This window comes from Rhinopithecus bieti, unplaced genomic scaffold (genome assembly GCF_001698545.2).
Source record: "Rhinopithecus bieti isolate Rb0 unplaced genomic scaffold, ASM169854v2 scaffold_1853, whole genome shotgun sequence".
NCBI lineage: Eukaryota > Metazoa > Chordata > Mammalia > Primates > Cercopithecidae > Rhinopithecus > Rhinopithecus bieti.
The window spans coordinates 2579835-2595704 of record NW_016804151.1 but is presented as its reverse complement, the minus strand read 5'-3'; the positions used below and the strand labels follow the sequence as shown (position 1 = coordinate 2595704).

The 15870-nt window shown below is 37.5% G+C and overlaps 1 protein-coding gene across 1 annotated transcript in view; it reads left to right on the top strand.

Moving 5' to 3' along the window:
- SLC9C2 (solute carrier family 9 member C2 (putative)) overlaps positions 1 to 15870 on the top strand; it is a 107851-nt gene that overhangs the window by 67928 nt on the left and 24053 nt on the right. Inside the window, 9 exon segments of the mRNA XM_017866919.1 lie at positions 511 to 608; positions 1601 to 1720; positions 2853 to 3051; positions 3728 to 3916; positions 7457 to 7606; positions 10800 to 10851; positions 12568 to 12716; positions 13401 to 13526; positions 15739 to 15837. Of these exon segments, the coding sequence (XP_017722408.1) occupies positions 511 to 608; positions 1601 to 1720; positions 2853 to 3051; positions 3728 to 3916; positions 7457 to 7606; positions 10800 to 10851; positions 12568 to 12716; positions 13401 to 13526; positions 15739 to 15837 (1182 nt within the window).

Here is a 15870-nt window from a genome sequence, read left to right as displayed (position 1 = left end):
TCACTCTGTTGCCCAGGCTGGAGTGCAATGGCATGATCTCGGCTCACCGCAACCTCCGCCTCCTGGGTTCAAGCGATTCTCCTGCCTTAGCCTCCTGAGTAGGTGGGATTACGGGCATGTGCCACCATGCCTGGCTAATTTTGTATTTTTAGTAGAGATGGGGGGTTTCACCATGTTGCCCAGACTGGTCTTGAACTCCTGGACTCAAGTGATCCCCCTGCCTCGACCTCCCAAAGTGAGCCACCGTGCCTGGCTGAGTGGTGTACATTTTGAGTCTCTAGAAAGCTAAGACCCTTTTTATCTCTCGTAACATTCAGGACTGTACTTTATAAAAATGAGTATTCTGTAAACATTTGCATTGAATGAAATTTATTTCCTACTATATAATTTTTTGTAATAGCGTATTTTGATATATTGAGTTCAGTAATAATAGTGAGGGCTATGTAAGGGTTAAGAATACATTCCATTTATGTCTTAATCTTTTGTTTTCTTCATTCAATGTATGTTTAGAGTAGCTTTGAAAAACAGCGTAACAATGGAATTCTTGAAATAGAGGCAGCCCGGATATTAATTGGTGCGGCAAAATGCTATTACTCCATCCAAGGAAAGTAAGTGTAACACTTCTTTAATTGATATTCCAAAATTGAAAGGCTATATGATGAAGAATGAATAAAATGAGAATTAAATGTCCAGATTGATCAATCTATTATTTCACATATCTATATCTATCCATCTTCTGTCTGTTCATCTGTCTGTCCTTCCATCCATCTATCCATCTACTTTTTATTTTGTTTATTTTTTTTTCCCCCTGAAGTTTTATAACCTTGGTGACATTAGGGGAGTCTGGAGAAAGATTGGACTATCATGTAATTAGGTAAGACACTAGGGAATCCATGAAAGGGAACTTATATAACTTCAATTACTATTATAATTATTTTGCCTTTATATTGTCTTCACTTTAAGTTGCCAGACAGAGGAGGTTCAGAAGCCTGGAGGCTGCCATTAGACTGCTCCCTGGGGTGGAGCAGGCTCTGGAAGAATTGACCCAACTGCTGGTGCTGACAAGTGCAATTAAGTCTGGTGGGAAAAGCTCAGTATCTGAGAGATATAACAATATCTGGTTACAGTCCTGGCAAACATTAGATAATAGATGATCTAACACAAAGCTGTGGGGCAATAATACTAGGAGATCCTGGCTAGCTGATAGATAACATTTCAGCAGCCAGGTAATCTATTTGGAAGATTGTTACCAGTCCCTGGAATAAAGTTAGGAAAGTTAGAGCCCTCAGGGCCTTGGAGAGGGTTGGGACAGACCAACATGACAAAGGAAAGCTTGATTCCAAACTCTAAAGAAATGGTCTAGAGAAGCTTTACTTACGTTCAACCTCTGGTCAGCAACAGAGGCAGCAGGGGTCTCATGTTAAAACTACTAGTGTACCATGACCATGGATGGATGGGTAGATGGATGCAGAGGCATGCAACTGAGCTTATTTGGTGGTCCATATTAAGTGTATACTTAGTACACCTTCCCCTTTTATATTAACCCAAAGTATATCACTTGCTTTTTATTATAACACATATGTACATTTTTCTCTGTTAGATTCATGAGTATTTATGATGTTTCAACTTACATGAGAACTAGAAGTTGGCTTATGAAGTTTAAAACTGTTTTAACTTTCTTGGAATATCATAAAGAAAAGATACATTTTATTCCACCTGAGTAAGTATTGTGAACCTTTAATAGAAACATACTTGAAAATACTACCATTTCTACATTGTCAGAATAGCTTATCTCAATTTTCCTTAAGAAAAACTATATTACGGTTTATTTTCACTGATTGAGTGGTGATTGCTTCTCTTCCTCCATTCTGTTTCAGCAGCTTCAATGACATCTCTATTAGAGAGTAGTCAGGAAGGGAAAAAGGATGGTCACATTTGGATCCTTCAAGTTTTAATTTCTGTTTCTGAGGGTTATAGTGTGTTGTGGGCTGCTTAATATTCTTCTGGATATAACATAGAGCAGGGATGAGAAATTGCTAACTTTATAGACTAGATCTAGCTCTGTTTAATTTCATCTGTTCTATTGTGTGATTCTTTTGATCTATAATTAGGAAAAACACAACATGGCCTTAATAATACTTGTAACCAATTTTCCAAAACATCACAAAACACAGATTTTACTTAACTGGGGTAGATATTTTACTTAGTTTTATAAATTGTGAGTTTACATACTTTTAGAGCAGAGAGACACAATTTTCTACCAATAGAACATGTCAAAACAAGAACATACCAAGGGCGTTAATGCTGCTAAATTTTAAGTGGGGATTAACCTTTATAACAAATTCTAGTAATTTTTTTTAACTTTTTTCCATTTAATAAGTTTAAAGAGATATACAAAAAATCTAAAGTGTAGGACCTTGACATATATCCAGAGAATTTCTTTTTGTCATGCTCCACTTTAGATGGAATGAAAAGTCTTAATAAATATATGTCACAGTAATTATTTAATATAATGTTTTTCCCATTCTTGATTTTAAACAATCCAATGTGTGATTTGTTTTCCTCTAAATTTATTTATTTTTTGCTTTTATTTATGAATCTTTGCATTGTTTCCAAGGTACTGTAGCCTTGAGTTTTAAAAATGCTTCCCATCCCTGATATGGATTTTAAAATCATATTTTTTACCTTTCTTCATTATGATTTTATGTATAGAAAGTATGCTTTTGATTTTGTTTCCTTTATTTTATATTATGTATAATCTTCAAATTAATTTTAATTATTTATTTAAACAAATGTTGAACTTCAGCTGCTAATTATTAAGTGATCTAACATTTTATTTGATCTCTTTTCAGGAGTAATGCATTTCTGACTTTTATATTTCACATAGTATTTTCTGAAGAATTTGAATATACAGGACAGATTATAAATTTGATATATATTTATCCTATGATAATACATCTGTGGCCAATGGCAAGAGATTTAAATGTGTCAGCACTGATATCAATAAACTACTATTTTATGTTTTTATATGTATTAGAATCAACATTGAAGGTACTGTTTAGAAATAGAATCTATAAAAAGAGCAATTCAGGTATTTTGAATCTATTTTGTCATATTATTGAAGTAACTTGATACCAAGAACCATTTGCTATGACAGTTGATGAGATCCTGGAATTTTAGTAACCTTTTTGAATTTTCCAAGTTTAATAGTGAAATTAGTGTAAGAGTCATGGTATTGAACATCAGTTAAGTATCATAAAAGTAGAGAGATTCTCAAGTATCAGGTAAAGGATAATTGAAAATCCAGACATGGATGTTTCCCTCAAATATCTTGTGTAATGATGCAAGAAATAAATAAGTGAATAAGAATTGGTTTGCTAGGTCCTTGTCATAAAATGTGAGTTAATTATTAGTATAAATGTGTAAAAGGTGATTTCTGAGCATTACTATTTCATACTTTATTATTAATAGTATTGCAATGAATCTGTTTGTTGCTATTTTATTGCTTGTTTTGGCATTCCAGCTTTATTATAGAGTATATATTTTAACCAAATTATAAATGGTGAAGAGTTAAAAGAATTTTGGGGGGATTCCAAATGAATAACTTAAAGCTCAACTTTTGAATATAACTCATTTGTAGTTAAGAACTTAATTGTTAATTGTATAGATTCCTTCCCCCCAACATTACTGTATAGGTGCTATGAAATGATGTTTGTTTTCTATACAGATAATAATTTTGAAAAGGAAATATTTTCGACAATATTGGAATACTTTGGAATTTTTTATCCTGGTTATTGGAATCATTGATATCTTTTGTGTATACTTTGTGAAATTGAGACCAGACAACTTGGCTCTTATTCAGCTTACAGTAATAATGGGATATTTAAGAATAATTAGATTTCTTCCTCTCTTCAAGGTAAGATTTCACGTTTTAAAATATTAAGATTTGCCAGGAGTTGTAGCTCGCACCTATAATCCCAGCACTTTGGAAGGCCTAGGTGGGTGGATTGCTTGAGTCCAGAAGTTTGAGACAAACTGGGCAACATAGCAAGACCTCATCGCTACAAAAAATTAAGAAATTAACTGGGCATGATGGTGTGTACCTGTGGTCCCAGCTACTTGGGAGGCTGAGGTTGGAGGATCACTTGAGCCCAGGAGGTTGAGGCTGTAGTGAGCTGAGACTGTGCCATTGCACTCCAGTCAGACAGAGTGCAATGATGGCTCTGGTGACAGAGCCAGACCCTGTCTCAAAAAATAATAATAAATAATAAAATAAAAATTTAAAATTCTTTTTTTACATTGTGTTAGGTGAGTAAAAAACCTCATTGTTTTGAAAGAAATGAGAGCAGGAGTTGTCTTTTCTGGAACACCCTCTCAATAGGTATCTGCATGGTTCCCTTTCTCATCACCTTCAAGCCATTGCTCAAATCTCACCTTGTCACAGATGCCTCTCCTGACCAGCCTATGTCAACTGGCAACCCACCCTTCACACCCTCAATTTCTACCTCATCCTCCTGATTCTCTTCTACCTGCTTAACTTTAATTTTTGCCCCATAGTACTTATCAGCTGTTTACTGTATATTGTATGTACTCTCCACGAGGTAGAGATCTTTGTTTTGGTCTTTCTTTTTACATTTTTGAATAGAGATGGGATCTCACTATATTGCCCAGGCTGGTCTCAAGCTCCTGGGCTCCAGCAATCCTCCTGTTTCAGCCTCCCAAAGTGCTGGGATTACAGGCATGAGCCACCATACTCAGCCTGTTTTGGTCATTGATGTAACCTCTGCCTCCAGAACAGTGCCTGGCATAGAGTAAACACTAGTAAATATATGTTGAGTGAATGAATGAAAATCTTGGTGTCACTAGAAGCAGGGTAACCCAAAGACAAATTATTTAAGTTTCAGTAAAATTTGTTCATGTCTCCCAAACTGTACAGAAACAAAAATATTTCCTCCATAGCTCCACAGTCACATAGCATACTACCTATGGAGTTTAATTTTGCCGTGGCCTTCAATTGCCTTAACAATTACTATGCCTCCATTCCATGACTCTGGTTTTGATACTGAAGGCAGATTTTTACACTTTCAGTTTCAAATCTTAAACCTCCTGTCTCTCTTTCCAATGGAGTTGCATTACATAAACTTTAAATGGTTTCACTTGCCATGCCATGTTTGTTGTTGTTTAAATCTTATTACATCAAGCAAATCCATTATGTTAGTATTTATTAAAGTTATATACAGAGACTTAACATTAAAAAAAATTGCTATAAACCCTGATGGTAAAATGCACACATTACACTCCCCCACCTAGTCCCCATTCTCCACAACATATAATAGTTATCTTTAAGGCAGAATTGTTTGACTATCCAGCTTGTGCTTACAGATTTTCTCTTTTGTTCCTTCATTTATTCTACATTGGTGTAACCAAACTTTAGTGTTCATAAGAATTACCATTCAGAGTTGCTGTACCTGGTTTAAAGGGTAATTTTGATTCAATGTGCTTTTAGCCTTATGAGCTGAGTTTGAAGCAAAGCCCTCATGTAAGGTGTAACTCCACCATCAGGTACACTACCCTGGAAATCAGGATGTGTTGTGTGAGGCAAAGACTTAAAATCAAAGGTAGAAGTTTCTTTAGGTAATCAGTATTTATATAGAGATCGTATACAGGTAAATGTAAAATAATTATTTGAGAAGTAATACTTTGTGAAGAGTATTTAAAATGAAACAAAGATTTAAAAGTGTATTATTGTGGAAAATGTCACAGGGGAGCGACAACTATCTGGGCTGGCGGCGTGGCAGTAAAAGAATTTACCAAGACAGTTGTAGATAAAGAAAGACATATTTATTTATTAGAGGCAGTAGAAAAATACATTGCCAGGGAAACAATGGGCAGCCTGCAAGGAAGAAGCCAACTGCGAAGAAACAAAGGCTTGCTGGAGATTTTATAGGATAGTGTTTATGCTGTCTGTTGAAAAGGGCTTTGTGCGGTTAATGCCACGGTTGCAGTGAACTAACTTGCAGGAGTCTGGTGGTTGTTGGGCACAAGAAGATTTTGAGTTATTTGTGCAGGAGGGCAATGCGACCTGGTCCATGAAGAAAGGCAGACTTGCAGCTTATCTGCGGCTTCCTTTTGCTTTCCCCTGATCCCACCAGCCTGACTCTTTTTGCCTAATTAGGGACTTTACATAAACCAAATCTGTTTAGAGTGTGGGCAGCAATGTTCCGAACCAGTCATCTCTTCTGTCTAGCATGCTCTGACAAATCTCAGTGAAGTATATTATCATGGTTTTTAATTGAACACTCACTGTTTTCCAGGACCTGTGTAAAGCACTTTACATAAATTATCTAGTTTAATTAATGGAATAGCTCTGTGAGGTAGATTTCACCACTCTGTAAAGTTAGGTGGCTCATAGCCAGTCTCAGCATAATGTGGCTTTCAAAAGAAACAAACCTGCATTGGAAAACTTGAAAGAATATTGGTGATCTTTAGGTGCCCTAAAGGACAGCTCAAAGAGTGTCAGTACACTGCAGAGTGTAACTTTGAAAACATCTTCTTTAAACATCTCTCCCTTTGCCCAAAGTTTCAAAGGCAAAATAGCAGCTTAAAAAAAATTCTCTTCTCTGCTCTTGTAACTCCTTCACTATAATGCCATCTCCCAGTTCACTTTTTTTTTTCTTCCCTTGTTACCCAGTCCCTCACCATCTGCGCCTGTGCTCTGACGTGACTTTAACCCTGTGGGAAGCCCCCTGTCTGTGTGAGTGACTGAGTGGATTTTGAGGAGCAGCTCTATTGGAATTCTGGTACTTAGATATTATTTCCTCATTTTACACATGAGGAAACTGAGTCCTCAAAGTCAGTAAATAACTTGCTCAAGGTCACAGAGCTGGTAAATAGGAGAGCTTGCATTTGAATTTAGACAGGTGTATATTTAAAATCCCATTCTCTTAAGTCATGACACTAGCCTGCCTTAGCTTATGATTGGAGAAATATAGAACTAAGCAGGATCTTAGATACCCTAAGTTTCCTATTTTTCAAGTGAAGAAACTGAGGCACAGAGAGATGATTTGTTCAGTGAGTAACTATGACCTAGGTTAGGAGACATGGTTAGGGGTTTTCTGAAATCTGGGGGTACAGAGAATGAGGGAAAAGGCAGTGCTAGAGACTTTTCCCTAAAGCAAGAGTCAATTATTCACTAAGCTTTACCTTCTTTAGAGAATGGGTCTTGACTTTTGTAGGCACAGAATCACCTGGAAGACTTGCTAAGACACCGACTACTGGACCCCACCCAAGAGTGTCTGATTCCGCAGGTCTCCAGTGGGACCTGAGAATTTGCATTCCTAACAAGTTTGTGGGCTCTGCTGTTGCTGGTCTGGAGATGATGCTATGAATTTCTGCCTCAGAGGGTGCTTTTCCTCATAAAATTTACAGGTTTTTTTTCTTCTTCTCATTATTCCAGATAATAGTACCAATACTGATAAGTATTGCAGATGTGCAGATCAAAAAGCGCCTCAGCTTGATGTATAGTATTACAAAAGGCTATATCAAAAGTCAAGAAGATGCCAAACTTCTAATAAAACAAATATCTATCCATGAATCAACATATCAGGTGAGAAACAAGCACTGGTCATTTGGGGAGAAAAACACCTTAGGTGTATTAACTTCTTTTAAGACGGGTTCTATATATGTTTGACCAAACAGACAAATTCCAACAGTTGAAATGGATTCAGTTGTTTATTATATCATATGAGGTGCTGCAGAGAACAGTCTCTGATCATTACATTTCAGTTGTTATCATCAAACTCATTATCTTCATAGCAGAAAATATATTATCTCTTTTCTGAGTGCAGAGTATAGAGAAGAGATCTAGTATGTCTCTGTAACACTCTCTAAAAGACAGGGCACTTGGAAAGGCGTTATGCAGGATTTGAGGCTTGAATACGTCTTCAAAGAAAGGGTAAGCCTTACAAGGAGAGGAAGAGAGGAAAAGAGAACAAAGATTTGACAGTGAAAACTTGAAATCCTGGTACTGTGGGGTGGGTGAGTAGAGGTATTTATTTTTTGTCATTTAAGACCCTCTTCATTTCCAGCCACTATGCGGTAAGTACTAGATGGGAGTCTAGAGTTGGAGTGAATCCCCTCCTAACCAGGCTCCCTCACACCAGTCTGTCTACTACCAGCCACTTGCAAAGAGTAGGGAAAGTGGAACGTGACTGCTGTCTCATTCTCATGCTTCTTTGGGCCTGATAATGTAAAGGAGACTCATTCTTTAGATAAAAAACTTCCTTATTTTTCACTCATAACTGTCAACTCTGCTCTTTGCAAAGAGAATCTTTCAGCTGATTTTCCAGGTTACAAATTTTTAAATTTCTAGTTGTGTTCATTCTTCTGTTTAATCCCTCTATTAAACTTTTAAACTTTTTTGATAGTTACTTTTGATCTCCAAAACTGTAGTTGCTTCCTTTTCATAACAACTGTTTGCTTTAAAAGAATTAATATAACATTACCTAGAATCTTCTTTTCATCTTAAAAGATTTTTTGCTTCCTGTGTTAATTCTGCTTCCTTGGGGTTCATTCTCCTATTTGTTGTGTTTGGTTTCTATATTTCATTCTGTTTTTGCCCCCAATGTTTGGTGATTTTGATTACATTTTCACATGTGTCAGTGAGGGGCTAAGGTGAGCAGTATCAATAGCTGAAAGGTGTTTTCTCAGCCCAAGTGACATTCTTGATTTTTAACCAGAGATGGATTTAAATCCTGATTACTACAATGATTATGTGTGGATACATAAAACCATGGATGGCCTGGAGGTTATGTCTTCTGGTTATGGTGCCTATTTTTGTGGTGATGGTTACATTACCTCAGTCAAGAGAGGCTCTTTACTTATTGAAATCAGAAGAGGAAAAGAGGCTGTGAAGATATCTACCTTTATTGGATTGAACATTAATGTGTAACAGAATTCTCTCCTGTTGCTTTACTTTGAAGAATGGAGAAGAAAATTAAAAGAACTACTCAAAGCCTGGATTGATCTGCATTAGAAAGAACACTGAGCTATTCATAGGAGAAAAGATTTCAGAAGTAGGAGGAAAAGAGAGAAAAACAAGAGCCAGTGGGGGGAGTTAAGACTGTGTTTTCAGGAGTTGGGAGAAGATGCCTTCTAGGCATCTGAGGGCAGTTTCCTTGAGGTGTCACAGATGAAGTGAATCTCCTGTGACATTTTAAAAGAGGCACCAGTAAAGATTTAAATGGCCTTTTGAGATGTGTTTAGATGTCTAACTGGTGTTTATTCTGAAACTGACTTGGTTCTGGAAATTGGCCTGTGGCAGCTCACCTTAAGAAAAATAAATGTATCCCCAGGCTTTCATGATTGTGCTGTCTCTATAGGCAGGAGTCAGTTCATGTGCTTTTGTGCAAAGGCGTTCTGGAGCAGTCTTACAGGGTTGCTGTAAGTCTAGTCTGGTGTGAAGGGGGCCTAGCTGCTATCTTTGCAGCTATGTAAGCAGGGCTGGACTAGGATGGTAATTGGTTGTGGACAGGCTAGTAATTTGGCACCTTCCCAATATTGATGCAATGTTATCGAGTAATAAGAAATAATTTAATAAATATTACACACCTTATTCTTATATTCAAAATGAGGGATTCATTACATGTGATTTTTTTCTAAACCAAAACAAAAAAAACAACAACAAAACCCCACAAAAATTTAACTTTGCTTAAACTTTAGATAACAACCCAGTTGTTTGCTATAAAGAGCACTATGCCATGCATTATTTGGGGCAGAGTTTCAGACATCTGTACCTGACAACCCTGAAGAACTGTCAGTTGTGTGATTTCAGGACTGTTAGTGTAGCCAAGAGCAAACTCCCCAGTGACTCAAAGCTAGAGGGTAAGCTTCAAGAGGAGAAGTGCCTGGGACATAGTGGGCATCCAACAAATACCTGTTGTATGATTGGTTGAGCAGAGATTGGTTAGCCCTGGAGTGCAGTGGTTTCTTCAGTTATCTAAGGAGTTATTTGTTAGAAATATGAACAAATCAATACCGTATTTTCTCATTTTTCCACTTCTTTTTGTGCTCCTGATAGGATAGCTTCCCAACTAGCTGCTCAGTTGGTTCACTCCCAAATCAGGCGCTGCCTATGAGAATTCCCCTTGGTGCACAGTGGAGTACATACTGATCTTTTCTGATAACTATTAGGCACAGTAGTTATGCAAGCTACTGACCGTACTAGACTCATTGAGATTGACATCTGAGCATGGGCAAAGCAGCAGAATTGACCCAGAGGGAAGAATTGAGTCAATAGCTTTTCTAAAGATAACTAAGTGAAATGTCCTCTACCATACTTCCTTTTCTCTGAATTTAAAAGGAAAGCCAGGCTGGGTGTGGTGGCTCATGCCTGTAATCCCAGCAGTTTGGGAGGCCGAGGTGGGTAGATCATCTGAGGTCAGGAGTTCCTCGAACCAGCCTAGCCAACATGGAGAAACTCCATCTCTATTAAAAATATAAAAATTAGCTGGGTGTGGTCACCCACACTTGTATTCCCAGCTGCTTGGGAGGCTGAGGCATGAGAATAACTTGAACCCAGGTAGTGGAGGTTGCAGTGAGCCAAGATCGCACCACTGCATTCCAACCTGGGCAACAGAACAAGACTCTCTCAAAAAATAAAAATAAAAGGAAAGCCAGAACTATACTTGGTATAATACGTATACTTCTCAGGAGTATAAGAAGAAATGCATGTTTTTCTTAATTTCTGACACAAACTATATCAATAATAAGAAATACGTGTTTGTCTTAATTTCTTACAGAAACTATATGAAATTTTGGAAACCAACAAACAGGATGCTGTCAAAGAATTAGGTAGGTAGTTGAAGTATCTGAGTTCTTAAAGTCAGACCTTCTTATCCTATAATTTAATAAAAGAAGAACAATTCATGCTTTCATTTACTTGCTCATTCATTTATGCATTCAACAAGCATTTATTAAACACAGCTAATGGGCCAGGTATGGGAAAGCAAAGATGGGTAGATCCTGACCCTTAAACAGTGCAGAATCTTGTGGAGTATATGAGCGTGTCAATAGATAATTGAAAAAGTTAGCAGAGTCCTGTTAGTTGTTATGGGGGTGTAGAGGAAAGAATGAGAGGAGTGTGGAAAGTGTATTAAGGTGGCAAGGTCAGAGTCCTCAAGGTTAGAAGAAAAAGACACGTAAAGGTTACCAAAATGTTTTTGTTTTGTTGTTTTGTTTTTGCAAAGATACTCTGGAATGTAGGGCTGCAACGAATGTCATTTCTTGAGTATCTCCAGTCACTCCACTTTACTTGAAGCACAGAGCAGGAGCCCAAGGATTTTATGCCAAGTTTTTTGGGTCAGCTTTCCTCATGTGGGGCTGTGAGCCAGGCTCTCAGTGTGTGCAAAAGCATCTGGTAGACGGCCTGGCATATGGAAAGCCCTTAATAAATAGAAGTTATCAGAAAAGAAAATAAAGTAAAACCATTTCATATTCATGACCACATTGTAAGATGCCATATGGGGTTACACTTTCCAAATCAAAATGAAAAGAATGTGGTATAATGAATGAAAGTGTAAGTTTAGAGACAATAGATTAGAATATTTTGGCATTATCTCAGAAAACCCATGACCCATTGTTGCCATTTACATATTGACAGATTTTTATTTCTGTGCTTTTAAAGATTAGGGGTTAGGACAGCTGCTTTTATGTTTTAGATCAGTATGGAATATTACAAAGTTTTCTCAATTCACTACTCTAAAAGGCAGTGCTTGTTTCCATGCGGTTACTGCAACTGATGACTGAATGCTTATCATGGCAAGAACTGCTGTTTATGTACATTATCTCATTTAATCCTTATAATTACTCTATGAGGCAAATACTATTATTAGAGAGGTTAATTTGCCTGAGGCCCTATGGCTAGTAAGTAGTGAGCCAGGTTTCTAGCCCAGGTGTATCTGACACTAAAACCTATGCTTTTGATCATTGCTACCTTTCACTTTAGTGGTCAATTCATTTGGTTAAAAAAAAAAAAGAGTGTGTACCTTCGATATGGCAAGCATTGTGTTCAATGTTGAATACGAAGATGAAACAGATGCAATTTTAGCCTTGACTCACAGTCCAGTTCATGTCTTCTCAGGTTTACTAAAGGGGAAAGAATATGCACCTTGATCTCATAAAGACCTACCAGCCAAAGTCCAGGGATACTTTCATTCTGTCACGTATTCATCTAACCAACAAAAATTATACAATATGGAGGATGAGACAGAGAAGTAAAAACAGTAACATGATAATGTAATGAGTTCCATAATAGAGATATAGAGGAGATGCCACAGGGATAAGACAGAGTGATTTTCTCTTAGCTGGTGGGGGAAGCCAGTTTCCAATTTTCTCGTCCATAAAATAGGGTTGAAAATAACTCTTGTCCTGCTGACCTCACGAGTTCTGCATGAAACTAGAATAAAAGAATATTGGTAAATGCTTCGGAAATTATACAGTATTATACTAATATTAGTTATTGTGGTTATTGCACAGGCCACTTACTGAATTTTATTTTCTTTGCTGCAGGACTCATAGAGCATGAAGGTCGTGATGTTGTCATTGCTTTGAAGACTAAACAGGCAATCCGGAATGTGATTGCTAAAGCTCTAAAAAATCTCACCTTCCTTTGTTCAAGAGGCATTATTGATAAGCATGAGAGCACTGAGATAAATAAGGTAATTCTGCTTGATTCTATCTGCATAATACCCCAGCCTTCATGGTTACTTTAGCAGTGTGTAATAAGGAGGGAGATTGAAAAAAATTGTTTAACCACAGGTGGTAAGTCTATAATCACCTTCAGCCTTTGATAATGCAAAGGACGACGAATGCCAATGCTACCCAGTACACTCCATTTGTCAAAACTACTTGATTGCAAGTAACAGAAACCAACTTGAACTAAGTCAGGAAAGAAATGGTTGGGGGATTTATCAAAAGGACACAGAGTACTTTATAGAACCCACAATAGCCAGGCTATGTGACAAGGCCTAAGGAAGGGATTTGAACAGAGATGTAGAAAACTTTCTAGATTTTCCATTTCCTAACAGGGTTGCCCTCTATGGCATCTTCCTTTGGCTCATCCTATAGACTCACTAGATTTTTCTGCTTCTCCATCCACTGTGTCAATTGAATTATGAAGATGATAGGTTCAATCCGAGTTAATAAGTCAGTGAAAATAGTAGTAAGGGGAGACTAGGGACAAAAATGGTTAGAGGAATTTAGATAGGAAGAGAGAAGCTGTGAGTCAAACATCAAGGTTATACTTGCCTAACAGTAGTTTATTTAGATTTCCTTAGTTTTTGCCTACTGTCCATTTTCTGTTACAGGATCTGATCCCCATTATTTTGATTATTTGTTTTTAGGTACTTCTTAAAAAATTAAAAGCACTAAATAACTTTCCAAAGGCAATCCCACCCCCAACTCCTGACAAATACCTTCACAACATCATTTGGCTGGAAGGTAAAGATGTTCTCATTGACTTCTTCAAGGTAAAGATTTTCTTTTCTATTCTGGCTCAGGTTTGGTGATAATTAACTATTTTTTCCACTCCCTAATGAAAGATTAACAGAAAAGCATATCACATACTGGCCAATTCAGGAAAAGCCAAGACGGAGGCCCAGGAAAGTCTAGAGGAGGAATAAATCTCTTTTTGAGGCTAAAGGACAAAGATAGTTTTTCACAATGACTTATCTGCTTACGAGTAGCTATATGTGTCTGACTGTTACCAATCCCATTCTATTTTATGTTGTGGAGTTCTGGACTTCTCGATGTACGCTCTTGGAGAGACATTTTTTAGAGCAAGGGTCTCGAATTTAAGTTACTATACAGACCAAGCAGATAGTGTAAAAGTAAAGCTGATTGGCCGTAGTATAATAGGGAACGGTGAGAACTGAGGTGTGTTCAAGTTCGTGCTCTGTCAGCTGAGGGTTGCAACAGGACTTTGGACTCTTTCAACAAATATCTATTGAATATCCTCTAATGTCAGGGACTGTTCTAGGTCTGGTGATATGGCAGTAAACAAAATAGATGAAGTCCCTACTTTCATTTTTTAATTTTAATTTAATTTAATTTAATTAATTTATTTTTTTGAGATAGAGTCTCACTCTGCTGCCCATTGGAGTGCACTGGTGCAATCTTGACTCACTGCAAACTCCGCCTCCTGGGTTCAAGTGATTCTTCTGTTTCAGCCTCCCAAGTAGCTGGGATTACAGGCATGTGCCACCACGCCCAGCTAATTTTTGTATTTTTAGTAGAGATGGGGTTTCACCATGTTGGCCAGGCTGGTCTTGAACTCCTGACCTCAAGTGATCTACCCACCTTGACCTCCCAAAGTGCTGGGATTACAGGCGTGAGCCGCCGTGCCTGGCCGAAGTCCCTACTTTCATAAAGCTTATATTATATGAATGGAGATGGACAATAAACACACCAAACACATAAACATATAGCCTATCAGATGGTTATAAGTGCTAGAGAAAAATAACGAGAGAAAAGGTAATACAGAGCGGCCATGGAAGGCTGCTCTAATAAGGTGACATTTGAAGAGAGATGTGAAAGAAGGGAGGGAGCAAGCCAGGTAGTGTCTTAGAGAAGAGCACTCCAGGCAAAGGGAGTAGTGGGTGCAAAGAGGCCCCGAGGCCAAGTGTGCCTGGTGTGTTCCAGGAGCAGCACAGAGGCCCCTGGCAGGAGCGGTGCTGGAGAGAGCACATGAAGTCAGGGCAGTTGCAGAGGGCCCAGAGAACATCATGACTCTCAGGGGCCCTGGGCACTTCTGCCTTCATGGGCCTCTTCCTCCACAAAACTATGAAAAATTAGACTTTATGACTGTTAGTATAACAATGAATATATTAGTATTATATATTAAAACATTTTTCTTTATCTAAAACTAATTTTCCTCCTGATTCTAAAAGACATTAAAACATTATTATAAGTGTCTAAAAGTATTGTAGATGCAGGTACTGCACCTGCTGATTCCTAGTGGATGGCTCCACCCTGGTCTCCATCCCTCCCTGCCTGAGACATATACAGTCTTTGCTATTACCCTAACTGCAGACGTTCAGTTTGCTTCTGGATTTTGTATATATGAATCTTCTGCCCTGGAGGTCTTCAACTCATGTTATCCGAGCTATCTGCTCCTCCTCTTTCAAGTCTCAGCTTAGCTGTCCTGTCTGCTGTAAAGGCCTCACTGAACAACCAAGATAGGATCCTGTGGCTTTTCTGCCCCATTTTTTTTTTTTTTTTTTTGCATAGCACCCTGTCCCTGTCTTCTTTGTCATAATTATCCCATTTGATTGTAAATATCTACCCAACATAACTAAAAGTTTGTTCTGAAGGCAGGGAAACTGTTTAGCTTACCATTATAACCCAAGCCCCAAATGGGGCTGAAAAGAAAGTTTTCATTCATTAATGTGCATATTCATTCCACAGTTATATCAGTTACTATGCTGAGTACTAATCACAAAGTCAAAGTTTGTTTGCCTGTTCCTTTATTTCTAGAAGTTGATGTGGTACATTAGCACGTTACAGTTCAGTAATAAACCAATAATATAGTTTGTGTTTTATGCTACTTGGAAGCTATTTTAGCTTTAAAATTATATATATATGATTATATATAAAATCATATATATATAACATATATACAATCATATATATATAACATATATATGTTGACTCTCTTTTTCTTTTCCTTTTATTCCCACCCAGGAAAGAGCCAAACTTGCCTGTTTTGACTATGGAGATATCATTTGTAAAGGAGGTGAAATGCCACAAGGAATCTACTTAATTATTTCAGGAATGGCAATTGTAAGGGACTATTGATTTTTTTTTTTTTTTTTT